The sequence below is a fragment of the Prionailurus bengalensis genome, chromosome B2 (assembly GCF_016509475.1).
Source record: "Prionailurus bengalensis isolate Pbe53 chromosome B2, Fcat_Pben_1.1_paternal_pri, whole genome shotgun sequence".
In the NCBI taxonomy this organism is placed as follows: Eukaryota; Metazoa; Chordata; class Mammalia; order Carnivora; family Felidae; genus Prionailurus; species Prionailurus bengalensis.
The window spans coordinates 38,294,331-38,310,045 of NC_057349.1; the positions used below are offsets into that span (position 1 = coordinate 38,294,331).

At 50.0% G+C, this 15,715-nt stretch overlaps 1 protein-coding gene across 1 annotated transcript in view; it reads right to left on the reverse strand.

The window, feature by feature from the left end:
- LRFN2 (leucine rich repeat and fibronectin type III domain containing 2) overlaps positions 1-13,931 on the reverse strand; it is a 42,454-nt gene extending 28,523 nt beyond the window's left edge. Inside the window, exon 1 of the mRNA XM_043591321.1 lies at positions 12,511-13,931. Within this exon, the coding sequence (XP_043447256.1) occupies positions 12,511-13,910 (1,400 nt within the window). The 5' untranslated portion in view covers positions 13,911-13,931. The remainder of the gene's footprint in view (positions 1-12,510) is intronic.
- Between the last annotated feature and the right edge of the window lie 1,784 nt (positions 13,932-15,715).

Genomic DNA, 15,715 nt, shown 5'->3' on the forward strand with positions numbered 1-15,715 from the left:
AAACCTCCTATTATTTTTCTAGACTGGATCTTCTTGAAGTGTGGTCCCCAGGCCGACAGTATTGGCAACCCTGGGAGAATGTATTACAACAGCAGATTGTCAGACTCTGTTCCAGACCAGCTGAGTCAGAAACCCAGTCGGGTCGTGCATCTGGGTGCCTACAAATGTGCCGGGTGACTCAGATGCACGCTCAGGTTTGAGAACCTGCCCAGAGACGGCTCTTCCATGAGGCAGGCCATGTGTGCTGGATTGAGTTGTCAGTCCTGTTTCATCCCCGTCTAGCCATGGCCTGATGGTGGGTGAAGTACAAGCCTTGCCCCTTGACTTTGGGCTTGGCCAGGTAACTCGCTTCGGCCAATGGGATTTAGTACGTGTGGTGTCACCAGCGGCTTGGCGTGTGGCTCTTCTGTTGGGCTTGCCCTCCTGCATTTCTGCTCTCATCGCGAAAAGAATGAAGAACATACTCTGAACCGCTCCCACCCCTAGCTGGGCTCCAGAATGAGGTATGTAGGGAGGATCTAAACCATAGCCCAGCCCAGCCCAGCCCAGCCCAGGCTGGCCAAGACCAGCCAAACTCCAACAAACCTGCAGACACAGGAGTAAGAAAATGAATGTTAATGGCTGTAAGCAGCCTAGATTTGGAGGTTCTTTGTCATGCAGCATTACTGTGGCAGCAGCTGACTAATACACCAGCAACCCTTGTAGGTCCTTGACCAGGTCTTGCCTCTGCATCTGTCTTTACTAGTTCCACCTAAAATAGCTTGCCTTACCCTCTTGCCTCGAATTCCACTTATTTTCTAGGATACACCCAACACTCCACTCCACCTGTTCCCGGAAGCTCCCCGCCCCCCTCCCGGAACACACCCTCCCGACCCAGGCAAGTGAATTCACTTCAGTTAGCTCATGAAAAAGCTCAAGTGGATAAAGTTCACGAAGCCATTCGTTTATATCTTAACCTTTTAGGCGGCTAATTACTACACTGAAAGGCCTCTTAACTCGGTACCATCGCTAACTAATTACCATGTTACAAGGTTAAGTGTTTAATAGTTCCCTGTGATGTTCAATTTCCCAACACTTATCTCCTTTACGAGGCAGTGCAAGTTAGTTCCCACATCTGGATCAGCACTTCCACCCACAGCATCAGCCCCGCAGCCAGAGAACGAGTCGGAGCCCATCTTGGGAGCCCACCCTAGCTAGAAGTAGCTCTACCTCGTGAATAGTAAATGAGCTCGTTCGTCCATGTTGCAAAGTCTCCGTGGCCCTGCCTTCACCCTGGGCTGGCACACCGCAGTCTGTGGTTCATGTGCCTCTGCCCACTCGCCCCCTGCCCCCACCACCTTGGCGACTTTGAGGATGATGGGCATTAATTTGACTTCATGTCCCGAGCCCTCCTGTCACCCACAGGGTGCCCCACTCCCATCGCACACACACATGCCAGACCATAGGCCTAATTGGCAAGAACTAAGACATCCCTCTTTATTTCTCTCTGTCTCACTGTCTCCAGAGATGAAAAAAGAGCACTCACAAAGAGGCAGAAAAACAGCCAGGATCATCTTCTTTCCCAGGCTGGCCTCAGCTACATGTTGGCTACTGGGTTCTGGGATTGAGTGGACAGGTGCCAAGAGGTGTTAATGACACCAAAGCTTTTCACCACCAAAGCTTTGCAGCGGCTGTAGCCTCCCCATCATCCTGTCCCCTCTCCGAGCTTCCCGGCAGAGGCCTGATTTTGTTTGGGGAGGCGACGTGCCTCACAAAGGACTACCTTTCTCAGCCTTCAGCAGAGTCACTGGGTGGGACTTCTGGGGGGCTCTTTACCCTCTTTACAGGGGCTGGCCCATCCAGGAGGCGGTGCTTAAGTTTTGGTTTCCCAGAGGCAGACCCGGAGATAAGGATTTGAACGCGAGTAGTTTATCTGGGAGGTGGGCCCAGGACACTGTGGTGAGTAAGGAAATGGGGAAGAAAGTCCATACAGGGGCTTCCACTAAGCAGGTTACCACTGTAGGCAATTGGGGCTCAGTCCTCCTGGGACATCTCTCGGAGGTGGTGCCTGCTCTACCTGTGGGCTGGGCAGGCGGGGAGGCCCTGAGCACAGGAGACATGAGCCACATGTTAAGGATTATGCCATTGACCTACAGAAGAAGCCTCAGTCCTTGAAGGCCAGGGGGCTCCCATAGCAGCCTTGAACTACCTCCTTCTGGGATTCTGTTACACAAAAACTCTCCAACTTTGAGTTTGATTAATCCATCGTAGTCCGATCTCCGCCACTAGAAGCACTTGGCGCTTTATGAAGATGCTCTTTGTTCATGTCTTGACATCTCCTTCCATTTCGCTACCACGTAGTGAGGTACGCAGGATGGTTAGTATTATTCCCATTCTGCAGATGGGAAGCCGGAGGCTCAGAGAAGGAAAGGGAGGGGAGATAACGAGAACCCATGTTTGGGGCCCCTGATCCCATCCTTGTATTTGTCATTCAGGCTCCACTGAGAGACCAAGAACAGTTACTCCAGCAACTAGAGCGTGCAAAGTGCTTGAGTTTCCATTGTGTTTCTCACACTTTACCTCTTGGGAGATAACCCCATTCTCGGGGATTTTTATTTCAATGTTAAGGATGAAGCAAAGTCTCCGAGAAGTGAGATGACCAGGTCTTCTGGCTTCTCCCCTCACCGGAAGTTCAGAGACCAACCCCCAGCCGTGGGATGCACAGTGGCTCTGCCCACCGGTGCTGCCCACACACCTGATTTCCCTGGCATGTGGCATGATGCTGATTGCGCGTCAGAGTCACCAGGGGAGCTTTAAAAACACTGATGCTTGGGCGCCACCCCAAGCTGACTCAGAATCTTTTGGAGAGAGATTACAACTCCCCAAAAGATTCCAGCGTGCAGCCAAGGTCAAGGAACACTGGGGAGGTGGGAACCCGGGGCTTGGGGTCAGGACGCCTGGGTTTCACCCCTTCCCCACCCCTGGTTCTTTCTAAAGGAACTGGCTTCTGTGAACCCACCTGGGCAGAGTCTTGTCAGATGAGGGTTTGGAGGCATTCTGATGGCCATCACCACCAGCACTGACCCCCAGCACCAGACACTCCTCCGGACACAGCCCCTCCCTCTGTGAACCTTCTTTGTTTTTTTGCTGGTGTGAAATAAATGATATCCCCTCTTCCACCCACTGAGTAACCAAAGGTATATAAAATTAACAAGGATCTGGTTCTCTGGTTCTTCCTTACCAGTGGGGGGAAAACCATATTTCAGAAGCAAGGCAGTCTGGATAATCCCTTTACTCCTGCTAATTATTTCTATCTTCGGAGATGTCTCCAGCCAAAGCTTTTTGAGAATGAAGAGGGAATGACAAGTAGAAAAAGTAGTCACCTCTGAGCAGATGCCCTGAAGCTTTTTGAATCTCGGTGGTGTCATCTTCTTGTGCAGCACAAGAAAGAAAGGATGAGAAGGTAGCGATATGATTTGAAATACTCTTGGAAGGCACCCCTGAAAAATGTCTTCCCTATGCACAAGTCTGCTGTGGGTTTTGAAATTCCACCATTAGAGATTCATTCCTTTGGGTCTTTCAGAATTCCCAATTGAACTGCAAAAATTTGTGAGAGGGTTTACATCTTATACCTTTATCTCTTAAAACCCTATTAGATCATTTTTCAATTTTACAGCTCTCTTAGAATAAGGTTTTGAAGACTGGAGCCACAAGAGACAGCCTGGAGAAAAGGGCCAAGAAGAGGGGCAAGAAGGGAAAGTGGGAAGGTTTCTAATAACAATACATACTTATATGTGTCCAGCACTGCACAGTACAAAATGAAAGATGTGTTTTCAAATACACGATCTCATTCAGTCTGCACCACAATCCCAGGAAATATGCAGAGGGGAATCTCTGTTCCCAAGTACAGGTGAGAAAATAGAGACAGAGGGCAATGAAACAATTTGCTCCTGGTTCCAGGACTAGTAAATGGTGGAGTTGGGGTGCAAACTGAATTTCTGGAAATCCTAGCTGCCTCCCTATCTTCTCTATAGTAATGGGAGTACATTGTGCCTAACGTTAAAACACTACATTTCCCAGCCTCCTTTGCAGATAGGTGTGGTCAAGTTATTGGCTGGGGCTTCTGTGAATTTCCTCCCCTTTGCCCTCTTGCTCTCTGGTTTTCATCTTTCCTGCCGTGTGTAGACAGGAGGTGTGGAGGCGTCTAGGTGGTGGTTCAGTCAGTTGACTGTCTGACTCTTGATTTCAGCTCAGGTCACGATCTCAGGGTTGTGGGATCAAGCCCCAGGTCGGGCTCCACACAGAGCATGGAGCCTGCTTGGGATTCTCTCTCTCTCTCTCTCTCTCTCTCTCTCTCCCTCTGCCCCTCTCCCCTTCTCACATGCTCTATCTCTCTCTAAAATAAAAATAAAATAAAATTTTTAAAAAGGGAGATGTGACAGCTAGAGCTTCAGCAGCCATTTTTGCACCACGAGGTGATCCTTAAGGACACAAACCATGTGCTGAGGATGGCAGAGCAGAAAGCTAGAAGGAGCTGTGCTACTGGTGGCCATGCTGCCCATAAGACCAGACCTAAACTCTCTTCCACTGGACTTCTTTTACATGAGAGACATATAAACCCTAGTGAGTTTAAGTCATATTAAGTTTAGTTTTTCATCCTAATTGCCACTCCAGACTTCTGACTCCAGACTTGTTTTTCTCTGGGATGCCTCTAGCAACTAAGTTACTCCACAATGGCTCACCTGCCCTTATCTCATCTTGCCCTATTTTCTGTTAGCTGGTCCCAGGTGGCTATTTCTGAATGGGACCCAAGGTTCTTACTGGCACTCCTGTCATTTTCCCTCAACCCTACTAGGTCTTAGAAATGTGGGGGGAAATGGGGGCGCCTGGGTGGCTCAGTCATTTAAATGTTCGACTTTGGCTCAAGTCATGATCTCATGGTTCATGAGTTTGAGCCCCACGTCAGGCTCTGTGCTGACAGCTCAGAGCCTGGAGCCTGTTTCGAATTCTGTGTCTCTCTCACTCTCTGTCTCTCCTCTGCTCATGCTCTCTCTCTCTCTCTCTCTCTCTCTCTCTCTCAAAAACAAAGATAAACATTAAAAAAAAAAAAGAACGGTGGAACAACTAAAGCTGAAAGAGACAATCCCAGCAGACTCCCATTGAGTTATCCATCCTTCCCAGAAAGAGAAGTTACAGGTGCCACTCCTCAGCCCAAGTCTTAACAAAAACTCATGTGCTCTTAGTGAGATGTGCCCCACAGCATGGTAACTAGTCCCATGGTACCTGGGACTAGAAAGGAGACCACACTTCTAGTCTAATTTTTTGCAACCTTGGGAAATCTACTCAATTCGTTTGACAATCAGTTTCACCACCTATAAAATGAGCATCTGTCCTGTCCATCCCTCCCTTGTGGATGTCAGCTTTCAGTAACTTAACAGTGTGAACGAAACTTAGAAAACTATAAAATCCAAGGCAGGCTGGTTTTGATTGTGGTCCTGACCAGCAAGCTGCTAGGGAACTTCCCCCGACCCATGCACCCCTGTTTCTTCCTTTACATCTTTTTCTTCTTTCACCTGTGGGAGCTCAGTCAAAACTTTCAGTAGAAGCTGGGTGTCTGGGGAATCAGCTGAGTCAAAGAACCTCTCTTCATCCAGGGGGAGGGTTTTATAGACCCGGGCTCCCCCTCTGTGTAGGGAACACTTGTTTCTCCTACCAGTTTCTCCCCCATCCACAAGGTCTCGGCTTCATTAGTAAATTTCCCTCCATCTCATGGTGGACATGGCTGTATTATCATGGGGAGGGAACGGACCTCCATTCAAGTGTCGATTGATAAGATCCTGATGGGGTGGGACCTGATGGAATTGGCCCTCTTATCCTTTGCCTCGATGGAAGGCAGAACAACAGTAGAAGATGCCCCCAGCCCCAGCACTGCAAAACTTAGTAGGGTGGTACAGTCTCCCCAGGATAGGGGTGGTGGTGTCATGTCTGACATTCATGGAAGAAGACGGCATGGAAAGGGGGGCCTGCAGATGGAACGGGGGTGGGGAATGAAATGGCTGCTGTCTTGCCCCACCTTTGGGGTCTCTCTTCTCATCATCCTCCACTTGCCCTACATGTTGATGACCATGGCATAATAAACAGCAGGGAGGCAAGGCTGGCTAATTCCACACTGTGTTTTAGAAGCATGCTTGCTGTTCCCCTGGCCCTCCTGGGGACAGTTGCAACATCACACCTGGTGACAGATGTTCTCGATGACTCTTGGAGACAAGTGTTTGTGAATGTCACTTGGGCTGATAATGGCACGCAGGGCACTTAACTTTCCATGTCACATCAGGGATGAGGCTAAGCTGGATGGGCTGCTGCCTTCTCCAACAGGAAGGGAGGCTTCCCTCTTTCTGACTCCTCTCCTGCCACCCTGCCTCTTGCCCTTGTGACCCCTCCTGGCTCTGACACTGCCCTCATTAATGTTGAATACTTCTTGAAAGGGCAGGCCCTGGGGCATAGAGATGGGAGAGTCGGCCCTCCCCAGTCACACAGGGAACATGCCAGGGCACTATGGGACTCAGCCGTGTGTACGCAGGGAAGACAAATGCCTTGGGAGGTCAGTGGGAAGCATTAGATAACTAGGGAGCTAATTATCTGATAAAAGAGCAAGACCCTATTTCATAGTCAAATTCAAATCCTGAGTTACCCATGTTTTGGGTTTGAGTTACCCATGGCTGCTCCCCCTTCCTGATATGCGGAATAGAACCTGATGTTTTCAGACACTGCTCACAGCATCCCAGGGCTTCCATGGGCCCTTGGTGTGGGTCGGTGGCGACCCATCAATGACTTGTGTCCAGTTCTTGTTGGACAATCTGAGTCTCTGCCAAAAAGCCTGTCTGTGACTTCAGGCCCTGGGGCTCACACCCCTATGAGACAGGACACCCCAACCCTGGGAGGTAAGATGCCATAGTGGCCCCAACTGGTAAAAGCCGGTGTATTTAGCGAGAGTGATAACCATACTGCCTCAATCATGGGATTAAAAAGATCTTAAAAAGAGTCGTAGACTACCAGAGCTGGGGTCATTTAAGTCAAATGTTTCCATACTCACCTAACGTCGGGCTGCCCACCCAGTGTCCCCAGCATGAAGTCAGCAAGGTTCTGCTTGAACCTTTCTGGCATGGGCAGCTTGCTGTTTTGTGGCAGCTCTTACTTATTCTGCTGTTGGGCGGCTCTAATGCTCATTTCCATTCTGTTCAGTTCACTGAAGGTTGATTCAGTAGCTGTGGGTGGGCCAGGACTTACTAGGAGCTGGGGTACAGAGATGAGTACACGTGAAAACACATGCTGGAGAGGAAGAAGGATACAACACTAAATTTCGCAGCCAGATGGACAGCAGTGAGAAAGTACATCAAGCTGCTGCCGTCGGGCTTTTTTCTTGTAATGGGCTGATGCTTACTTTTGTAAGTGCATATGCATGCGTGTGCGTTTGTGCGTGTGTTTTCCAATCTTTTACTCCTGAGTTCTTTGAATAAGCTCAGGGAGTTACGACTTCTTTTCTACGTCCTCTCCTCTCCAAGGTAACGTTCGTCCATCTCACACGAGCTTCTAGAATCCCACTCTCATCAACTGATCTCTGGACACATTGCAATTGGTAAAATGATTCTTAAGACTGCGCCACCCTGTGCTAAACACTCTACATCGCTGCTCTGACCAGCTCGAATGATTCCGTGGTTAGAATTGTAATCTCTCCCTAGCTGAGCCTTTTATCTCTGTTAACACAATCAAAACCATAGGAGTCTTAGTGGCTCCATCACTTTGGGGCGATAGTGTCCTTGAGATCAACTAAAACTCCAGAGCCCATGCTGCACAGAATTCCAGTTGAGCCAGATTTTCTTCACCTTGTGCTTGTTCAATAGAATCCTTGAACCAAAGGGAAGACACGTTTTCCGCATTGTTATCCATGACAAGAGGGAAATGTATCAAGAGGAACAGAAATGGGGGCAGAAATTGAGGCACATGGTAGAGGCTTTGTTGCATGTTCACATTAATTTATCAGTCTGGTTACTTGAACAGTTTCAAGCCCATTTCACCATGCACACGTGTCTCCATTTTGTCCCAAACACAGTGTGAGATTTTGTCAAGTGTCCTATAAAATTGTGAGGAGCTCTGTTTACGGTTGTGAGTCATAGCCAATGGAAACTCCTGGGATGCTTTCCAAGGGCACTCAGCACCCCAGAGATTCGACTCTTCTTCCCTGTGGGGCCACATGGGGGTATGGTCTAGCAGAGAATCGCTGTACAAGGAGGGTGTCAACCGAGGAGTGTAGCCTCGTAAATGGCTTGGAGGCACGTGGGTCTGAGAGCTGCGGGTCCACAGTGTCTCCTGAAGACAGATCAGTAATTAGGCAGGATTTTCCCCATGTGAATCCACGCTGGGGCCTGGCAATCAGCATTCTTTTCTCAGGGCTTGCCGCCATCTGTTGTGAAATCCTTTCTAGAACTTGGCAGGGACTCCATGCCCAGCCTAGCATCCTATGATTTACGCGGTCTATTCTTGGAAAAGCGGAATATCCGCCCTTTCCCCATCTGAGGCACTTCTCTTTCTGTCCATGCTGCCTCGGGACCACTCCCACAGCTCGAGAACCTCATCTAGCGTTCCTTTAGTCTTGAATGTGACCCTCAGGGCCTGGGAACCAGCACTCACGTTCTTTGTTTCCTTCTGCAAGGTATAGGGCTTTTCCTACCCGGGTGACTGGGATCCCAATTCTGTCTCTGCTACTTACCCCTGTGTCACACCTTGGGCAAGTTTCTTACATGCAAAGTGGCATAATCGTAGCCCTCACCTCCCGGGGATAGTAAAGACTAAATGAATCGATGTGCATAAAGCCCTTAGAACACGGCGCGCGGCACAAGTAAGCTCGTAGCGCAGATTTGTGCTATTTGTGCTGCTGGTCTCCTTGCTGGGGAGAGTGGGGGCAAATCCGAAAAGGCCAGGCTGGCCCGCAGCTTCTGGTCTAGTCTCCCTGCAACCTCCTTCCCAACCTGCAGACTGCTGTCATTTTTCCTTCTTGCTAGAACAGGGGTTAAAAAGCCCCCGTTCGACTGTCTTTAGCTCTCTCCACACAGCACCTTCTCCTCCTCATCTTTGGATACAGGCCTTTCTTCCCTTCTCTTGTACACTTTCTGGTGCACGTCAGAAGCCACCGTGCAGCCACCGGTGTCTTTTCTTTCTTATGGGGACAGTTCATTTTCTAAAACTTCGGTTTCCTTCCTGGAGTCTCCTTCTTTCTCAGAGTTGCTGTTAGGATGCTGGGCGGCATGAACACAGGGCCGAGTCTGGCAGTGACTCCAGGAGCGGCCTCAGTTCAAATCAGTCCTGCTTCTTTCTGGCTGCCCGAGCCTGGGAGAGTTTCCTAATTCTCTCGGCCCTTTCCACGTCTCGCAGTATGCCTGGGAGCCCTGAATGTGACACGGCCTGGAAAGCCACGTGTCAGACACAGAGTGAGCAGACAGCCAAGGTGACCAGCGAGGGCCGCTCCTATCAACTGACTACAGACTCACTCTGAACTTTTTGTTTCCAATTTTAGAAATCTTTCTTGTTAAAGACCGAAGTGTGTATTCAGCCCTCGCTTTTCTTTCCTCCCCCAAGCGCCACAGACAAGATAATGGTCTTCCTCTCACCATTATTATTACTTTTACTAATAATGATAGTGACACGTGTACCCTGAACACCTACTATGTGCCCGCACTATCTGGAAATCTTTCTGAGCTCTGTCTCCCCTGGTCCCCATGACTGAGCTCAGAGGAAGTCAGCAGTTTTTGTTGTTGTTGTTTTTATTCCAAGTTTTCTTTTCTTTTCTTTTCTTTTTTAATGTTTACTTATTTTTTAGAGAGAGAGAGAGAAAAGGCAGGGAGGGACAGAAAGAGGGAGACAGTAGATATAAAGCGGGCTTTGCACTGACAGCAGAGAGCCTGATGCAGGGCTCGAACTCACAAACTGAGAGATCATGACCTGAGCCAAAGTCGGACGCTCAACCCACTGGACCACCCAGGCGCCCTTCCAAGGTTTCTGAAAGATTCATTTTATTTATTTTTAAGAACCTAGTGTCTCCAGGTTCTCAATCACCAAATGCAAGCAGTTTGAACTCCCATCTTGAGTGACTTCAGAAGCAGAGGCCCAACCCCTCCTGTGTCCCTGCCTGGCTTTCTGGGTCCCCCGGAGAGGGGTATGATAGGGGCGTGCTGCCTGTGCAACCCTATGCCGGTGCAAGCCTCAGAGCTGGTCGCCTTTCACCTTGACACTTCTCACCAAAGTCAAGACCATGTAATAAATTCACAAGTGAAGAAATATACTTATTTTCCAAAGGTCAACCTCACAAGTTATCAAAGAGATGCAAATTAAAACAAGTTCCATTTCTTACTTATAAAATGGCCAAGATGAAAGTAATTATATATTCAATCATTGGCGAAGGTGTGGTCGAAATGGGCACTGTCCCCTTCCATAGGGAGGGGTCGATAAATATTTACACAGAATGTGTAAAGATTATAATTTACTCATGAAACCAGTCATTCAACCCCTAGAAAAATATGCCAAGCACTGAACCTGCACAAATCTATTTGTGAACAAAGAGCCATCGCTGCACTGCTTTCCATGCTGAAAATGAGAAACCCAAATGTTCAACAATAGAAGATGAGTTAAAGAAATTGTGGTAGAGGCAAATGGAAAATATTTTTACTACCATGGGAACTAAGCAAGTATAATGTTGGGTGCAAAGAATTAAGAAGTACAAACTAGACTGGCCATAAATATCATTTCGAATTGAGATAAAATGTAGAGAAAGAAAACGGGTTAACTTCAGGTGGTGGGATTACAGGTAATTCTCATTTCTCTTTGTCATTGTATTTTTCAAATTTACTATAGACTATTACTTTTATCATTAGAAAATTACATATGTGTATTATTAGGCTTAATGATGTATCTATAGATCTCTTTATATGTGCTCACATGTATATATTTAATAGGGTCTAATGCTGCCTTCTGCACATCCTGAGGGGAGGAGCTGCTGTCCAGACAAGCCAAGCATAGGCCAGTCAGGGAAGCACCCTGGTTTCTATCAGTTTCCATGACGCGCCCCCCTTCAGTCTCCGGGACTCCATTTGGTGAATGAATGCCTTCCTTGTGAGCTCTTCTCTCTCAGGCATCCTGATCCAGAGACTCAGCAACTGAGACAGAGGCCAGAAGAAATCTCAATGCTCTTGACCTCTCCTGCACCATGGACCCTCAGGTGTCTACGAAGCCTATGGGATCCCTTCTCAGAATAATCATTTTAAAGGCACGCAATAAAATACACAGGGTTTCAGGAGAAACCAGGCATTCCTTGAGCAGTAAGATACTAGGCCATATGCTTCTCAGTTTGCAAACCAAGGCTGGCTGAGATGGGGACTCATCCGAGGTCAGAGCCTGGACCCTCTGGCCTCGATCTGTCCCTCTGTGAGCTCCTCTCTCCCTCCCTCTGAATGACTGAGGGGCAATTCAACTGCAGTTTTTTAGTCTTAACCTCCCTTTCTACCAGGCCCAGGAAATGACCCCTTGATCCTCACCGTAAAGTTACAAGGTCAACTTCATTGTCTCCATATCCAGTTAAAGGAGATCATGCCCAGAGATGTCAGCACAGGTGGGCAAGATGGCCCCACCTCTAATATCCAGGGGGCTCCTGTGACCTGCTCTTGCCAATCAGAGCTCATCCAGGGCTTCTGTGGGACCAGCTGGGAAAGGGACAGAGGGAAGCTCAGAGGAAAGAGACTGCGTGGGGGTGAGCCAAACCAGAAGAAAATGGAACTTAGGGAATGTAAGAAACTCTGAGAATACAGGACGTTGGTGGGTCCTTTGATCTAGCTGAGCCCGAAGCAGCTTCCTGACATTTATAGTACCTGAGCCAACACACTATGTCTCCATTTCCCCTTTTTCTTTTTTCAGCCGGTTTGAATTGGATTCGATCACCTGCATTCAAATGTCCAACCTAAGTCAGGTATGGCTTCTCCCCATTTTACAGGTAGGGAAAACTGAGGCAGCCCAGGAGAATTAAATGGGTAGCAAGTGGTGGGGCCATGATCCGAGTTCTACTCTTTCTGGCCTCAAAGCCTTAAGCACGATACATGCAAGTCCAGTTGAAGGCCAGATTCATTCCTCCCTGGAGGAGTAAGATCCTTTGGCCAAGAGCTCCCCTCATTGTTCTTGTGTGTCCCCCACCTGGGGCTCAAAACCCAGAAAGTCCAGAGGCTCAGAGCCACATGCCCACCTATCACAGACACGCCCTCGGAGGCCTGGTCCTTCTGACACGTGTCTCTTGGGGCTGCCCCCAGGCAGGTAGTTGAAGTTCTTTTTATGTCCTCTTACCTGCACAGAGGACACAGTTTGCCGCAAGAATCCCACAGGCACCTCTGGGGAGAAGGGGTGTAGGTGGGAACAGTTCAACACCCTCCCCGTCACCTCCTCCTCCCTCTCCTGCCAGACACCTCCCTGCCTTTGCCACAGCCCCCGGCTCACCTGTAAATCAGTACCTCATCGTCGGAGCAGTTGTACTGCAGCTGGTACATCTTCACGCGGGGCGCCGACTTGCTGACCGACCACTTGACCAGGGCCGAGGTGGTAGTCACATCAGACACGAGCACAGCCCGCTCCGGGGGGCTTTTGGGCGGCTCCCCGCCCCCACTGCCTCCCCCTCCCCGGCTGGTCTTGCTGGAGCCAGTGATGTCCGAGAGGCGGGACTTGGGGGGCGCCGTGCGGCTGGTGCTGTTGCTGACATGCGGCAGCTGGACGATGGACACCTCCACCATGGCCGTGGCCTCCCCGGCGGCGTTGGCGGCGATGCAGGTGAAGGCGCCGCTGTCCTGGGACGTGGTGATGAGGATGTCCAGGGTGCCGTTGTCGTACACGGCGGTCCTTGAGGAGTTCCCCACCAGGCGGTCGTCAGGGGCCACCCAGTGGATGAGGGGGCCGGGGTCCCCGATGGCCTTGCACTTGAGCGTGGCCGCCTGGCCCTCCAGAACCAGCAGCCTGTGCGTGTGCTGGGTGATGAGAGGCGGCTCGCACACAAACTCCTCCTCTCGCACGTGCCAGAAGTAGCGGCCCTTGAGGCCGCCGGGGGAGCCGCAGGTCTCCAGGTCGTCGTCCCGCTGGAGCCTCCGCAGCCAGAGCAGCTCACAGTTGCAGTGCAGCGGGTTCCCCCCAAAACTAAAGGACAAGGGTGGAGCAAAAGGCGTGGCAGTCAGGGCGGAGGCTTGGGAGCGGGCGAAGATGGGGTCCGGGGGCAACTTTTGCAGCCGGTTGGAGGTGAGGTCGAGGCGAGCCAGTTTCTGCAGGTCGGCGAATGTCCCCTCGGCAATGTGGTCCAGCAGGTTGTGGTCCAGGCTCAGCTGGTGCAGGTTGACCATGCGCCGCACGGAGCCCCAGGGCAGGCCGTGCAGGTTGTTGTAGGAGAGGTCCAGGTCCTCCAGTGTCAGCAGGAAGTCCTCGAAGGCCTCGTCGGCGATGCCGCCCAGCTGGTTGTTGTTGACGATGAGGTGCTGCAGGTTGACCAGGCCCCGCAGGGTGTCCTCCCCGAGGCTGGGCAGCCGGTTGCTGTCCAGGTGCAGGGAGCGGAGGCTCTCGAGGTCCAGGAAGGAGAAGGGCTGGATGTGGCTGATGGTGTTCCTGGACAGGGTCAGGTCCACCAGCCCCGTCATGTTGGCGAAGTCCTGGCGGCCGATGTGGATGATGAAGTTGCCACCCAGACGCAGCTCCACCGTCCGCCGGTCAATGTCAGGGGGCACGAAGAGCAACCCCTTGGAAGGGCAGAGGGTCCCCAGTGACTCAGACAGGTTCTGGCAGACACAGTACTTGGGGCAGGCGTCGACCACGGCAAACGCCATGCCAAACGCCAGCAGGCCACCAAGCAGGGTCTCCATGGTCTGGTCACTCAGGCCGTGGTGCCTAGAAGGGAGGGACACAAGGTCAGGGTCAAGAGGCCACTTCCTAATGCCCCACCAGAGCTTCACTGGTCACCCCAACCCCTGCCTTAGGGGGGCAGCAGAGAATGGCCTGTGCTCGTGCGAGGTCTAACCTCTTCTCCCAACCAATCCCTTTCATACAGTTCCACTCCCCCCGCGCCCTTAGTTATCATCACCTTCTAACAGACTATTTAATTTACTTACTAATTATATTTATGGAATATTTCTTATCTCCCCCACGAGAATGTCAGCTCCACAGGGATAGATTACTTTGATCTGTTTTGTGAATTGCTGTATCCCACACGTCTAGCACAGTGTCTGGAACACAGTAGGCGCGCTATAAATGTGTGGAATGAATGGAGGGAAAAATCCATACCAGTGGTTCAAGTAATAATCATCAGATTTGAAAAGTGTGTTATGGATGTATCTTGAAGCAGTTTTACTTTCTTTTTTTGTTGTTGTTTATTCATTTTTTTGATAGAGAGAGAGTGTGAGTGGGGAGCGGCAGAGAGAGAGGGAGACACAGAATCTGAAGCAGGCTCCAGGCTCTGGACTGACAGCAGAGCCCGACATGGGGCTCGAACTCACGGAGTGTGAGATCACGACCTGAGCTGAAGTTGGACGCTTAACCGACTGAGCCACCCAGGTGCCCCACAGTGTTACTTTCTTAATTGGTTTAGACTTAGCATTCCTTAGGAACAAGGACATGGACAGGGAGAGAGCTGACCCCTGGAGAACTGGTTATTGGGGTTTTTGGGGAACTGGTTATAGGTAAGTTTCACCATGGAGAGTCCACACAGTAGATGAATCTTTGGGAAATGCAGAAGAGGGGTGAGACAGGAAGCAAAGGCATGAACTTCTTCTGTGCTGGGTCCTCTGGCCAGACCTTCAGGTACATCATCTCATTTGGGCTTTGGAAACATCTGTTATAAGGAAGGGCTTATCTGTGTATATAGATGAGAACTTGTCCACCGCTGAATAGCCTCCTTCAGGTGTTCACTCAAAAGTCACCTTCCTTCCCGACGCCCCACCCTGACGTGCACATCCCTTTTCCTTACTTTGTATTTTCTCCTTGAAACTGATCACGATCTAACCTCCTGTCTATTTATTTTACCTACTTGTCTTGTTTAATGCTTGTCTTCTGCACTGGCAACAGAGCCCCAAGATGTAGGGGCTTGTTTTTATTCACCACTACATACTCAAAGGCCGAAAGTAGTGCCTGGCACATAGTCTGTGCTTCTGCATGAATGGATATCTAGGGAAGGAAGAAATGGCCTTTGACTCAGGTCTTTGTGCCTCCAAATCTTAGAGTTTTCTCACTATTCCATGTTGTACTAGCTGTGGCTCCATTTATGTAGTGCTGAAAACATCAATGGAGTTGGACTTTTGAAAATCCCTGCACACGGGTTGTGTAGCCTCATGCAGACCAGCGCTCTCAAACTGCCTTCTAGCAGTGCAGGCTAGGGTTCTGCAAGAAAGGCGTTCTAAGGCCACCGAGTTGGGGACACATTGCCTGCTCTCTCTTGCTCTCGCAAAAGCTCTATATGCATTAGCAAGTGCAGAAAGGTTGAGAAATTCTGCTGCAGTAAAGAAAATAGATTAATGTTTAATTCTACATTGCTTTGCCTTTTTTAGCTAAAGATACTCTTTTTGGAGAGCAACGATCATTAATATCTTGAGGAAGTAGGGCTCCATAGCTCCCAGTTTGAGAAGCCCAGACACAGAAAAAACAGCCAGCTGATTTGAAAGGCTGTATGGTAAAT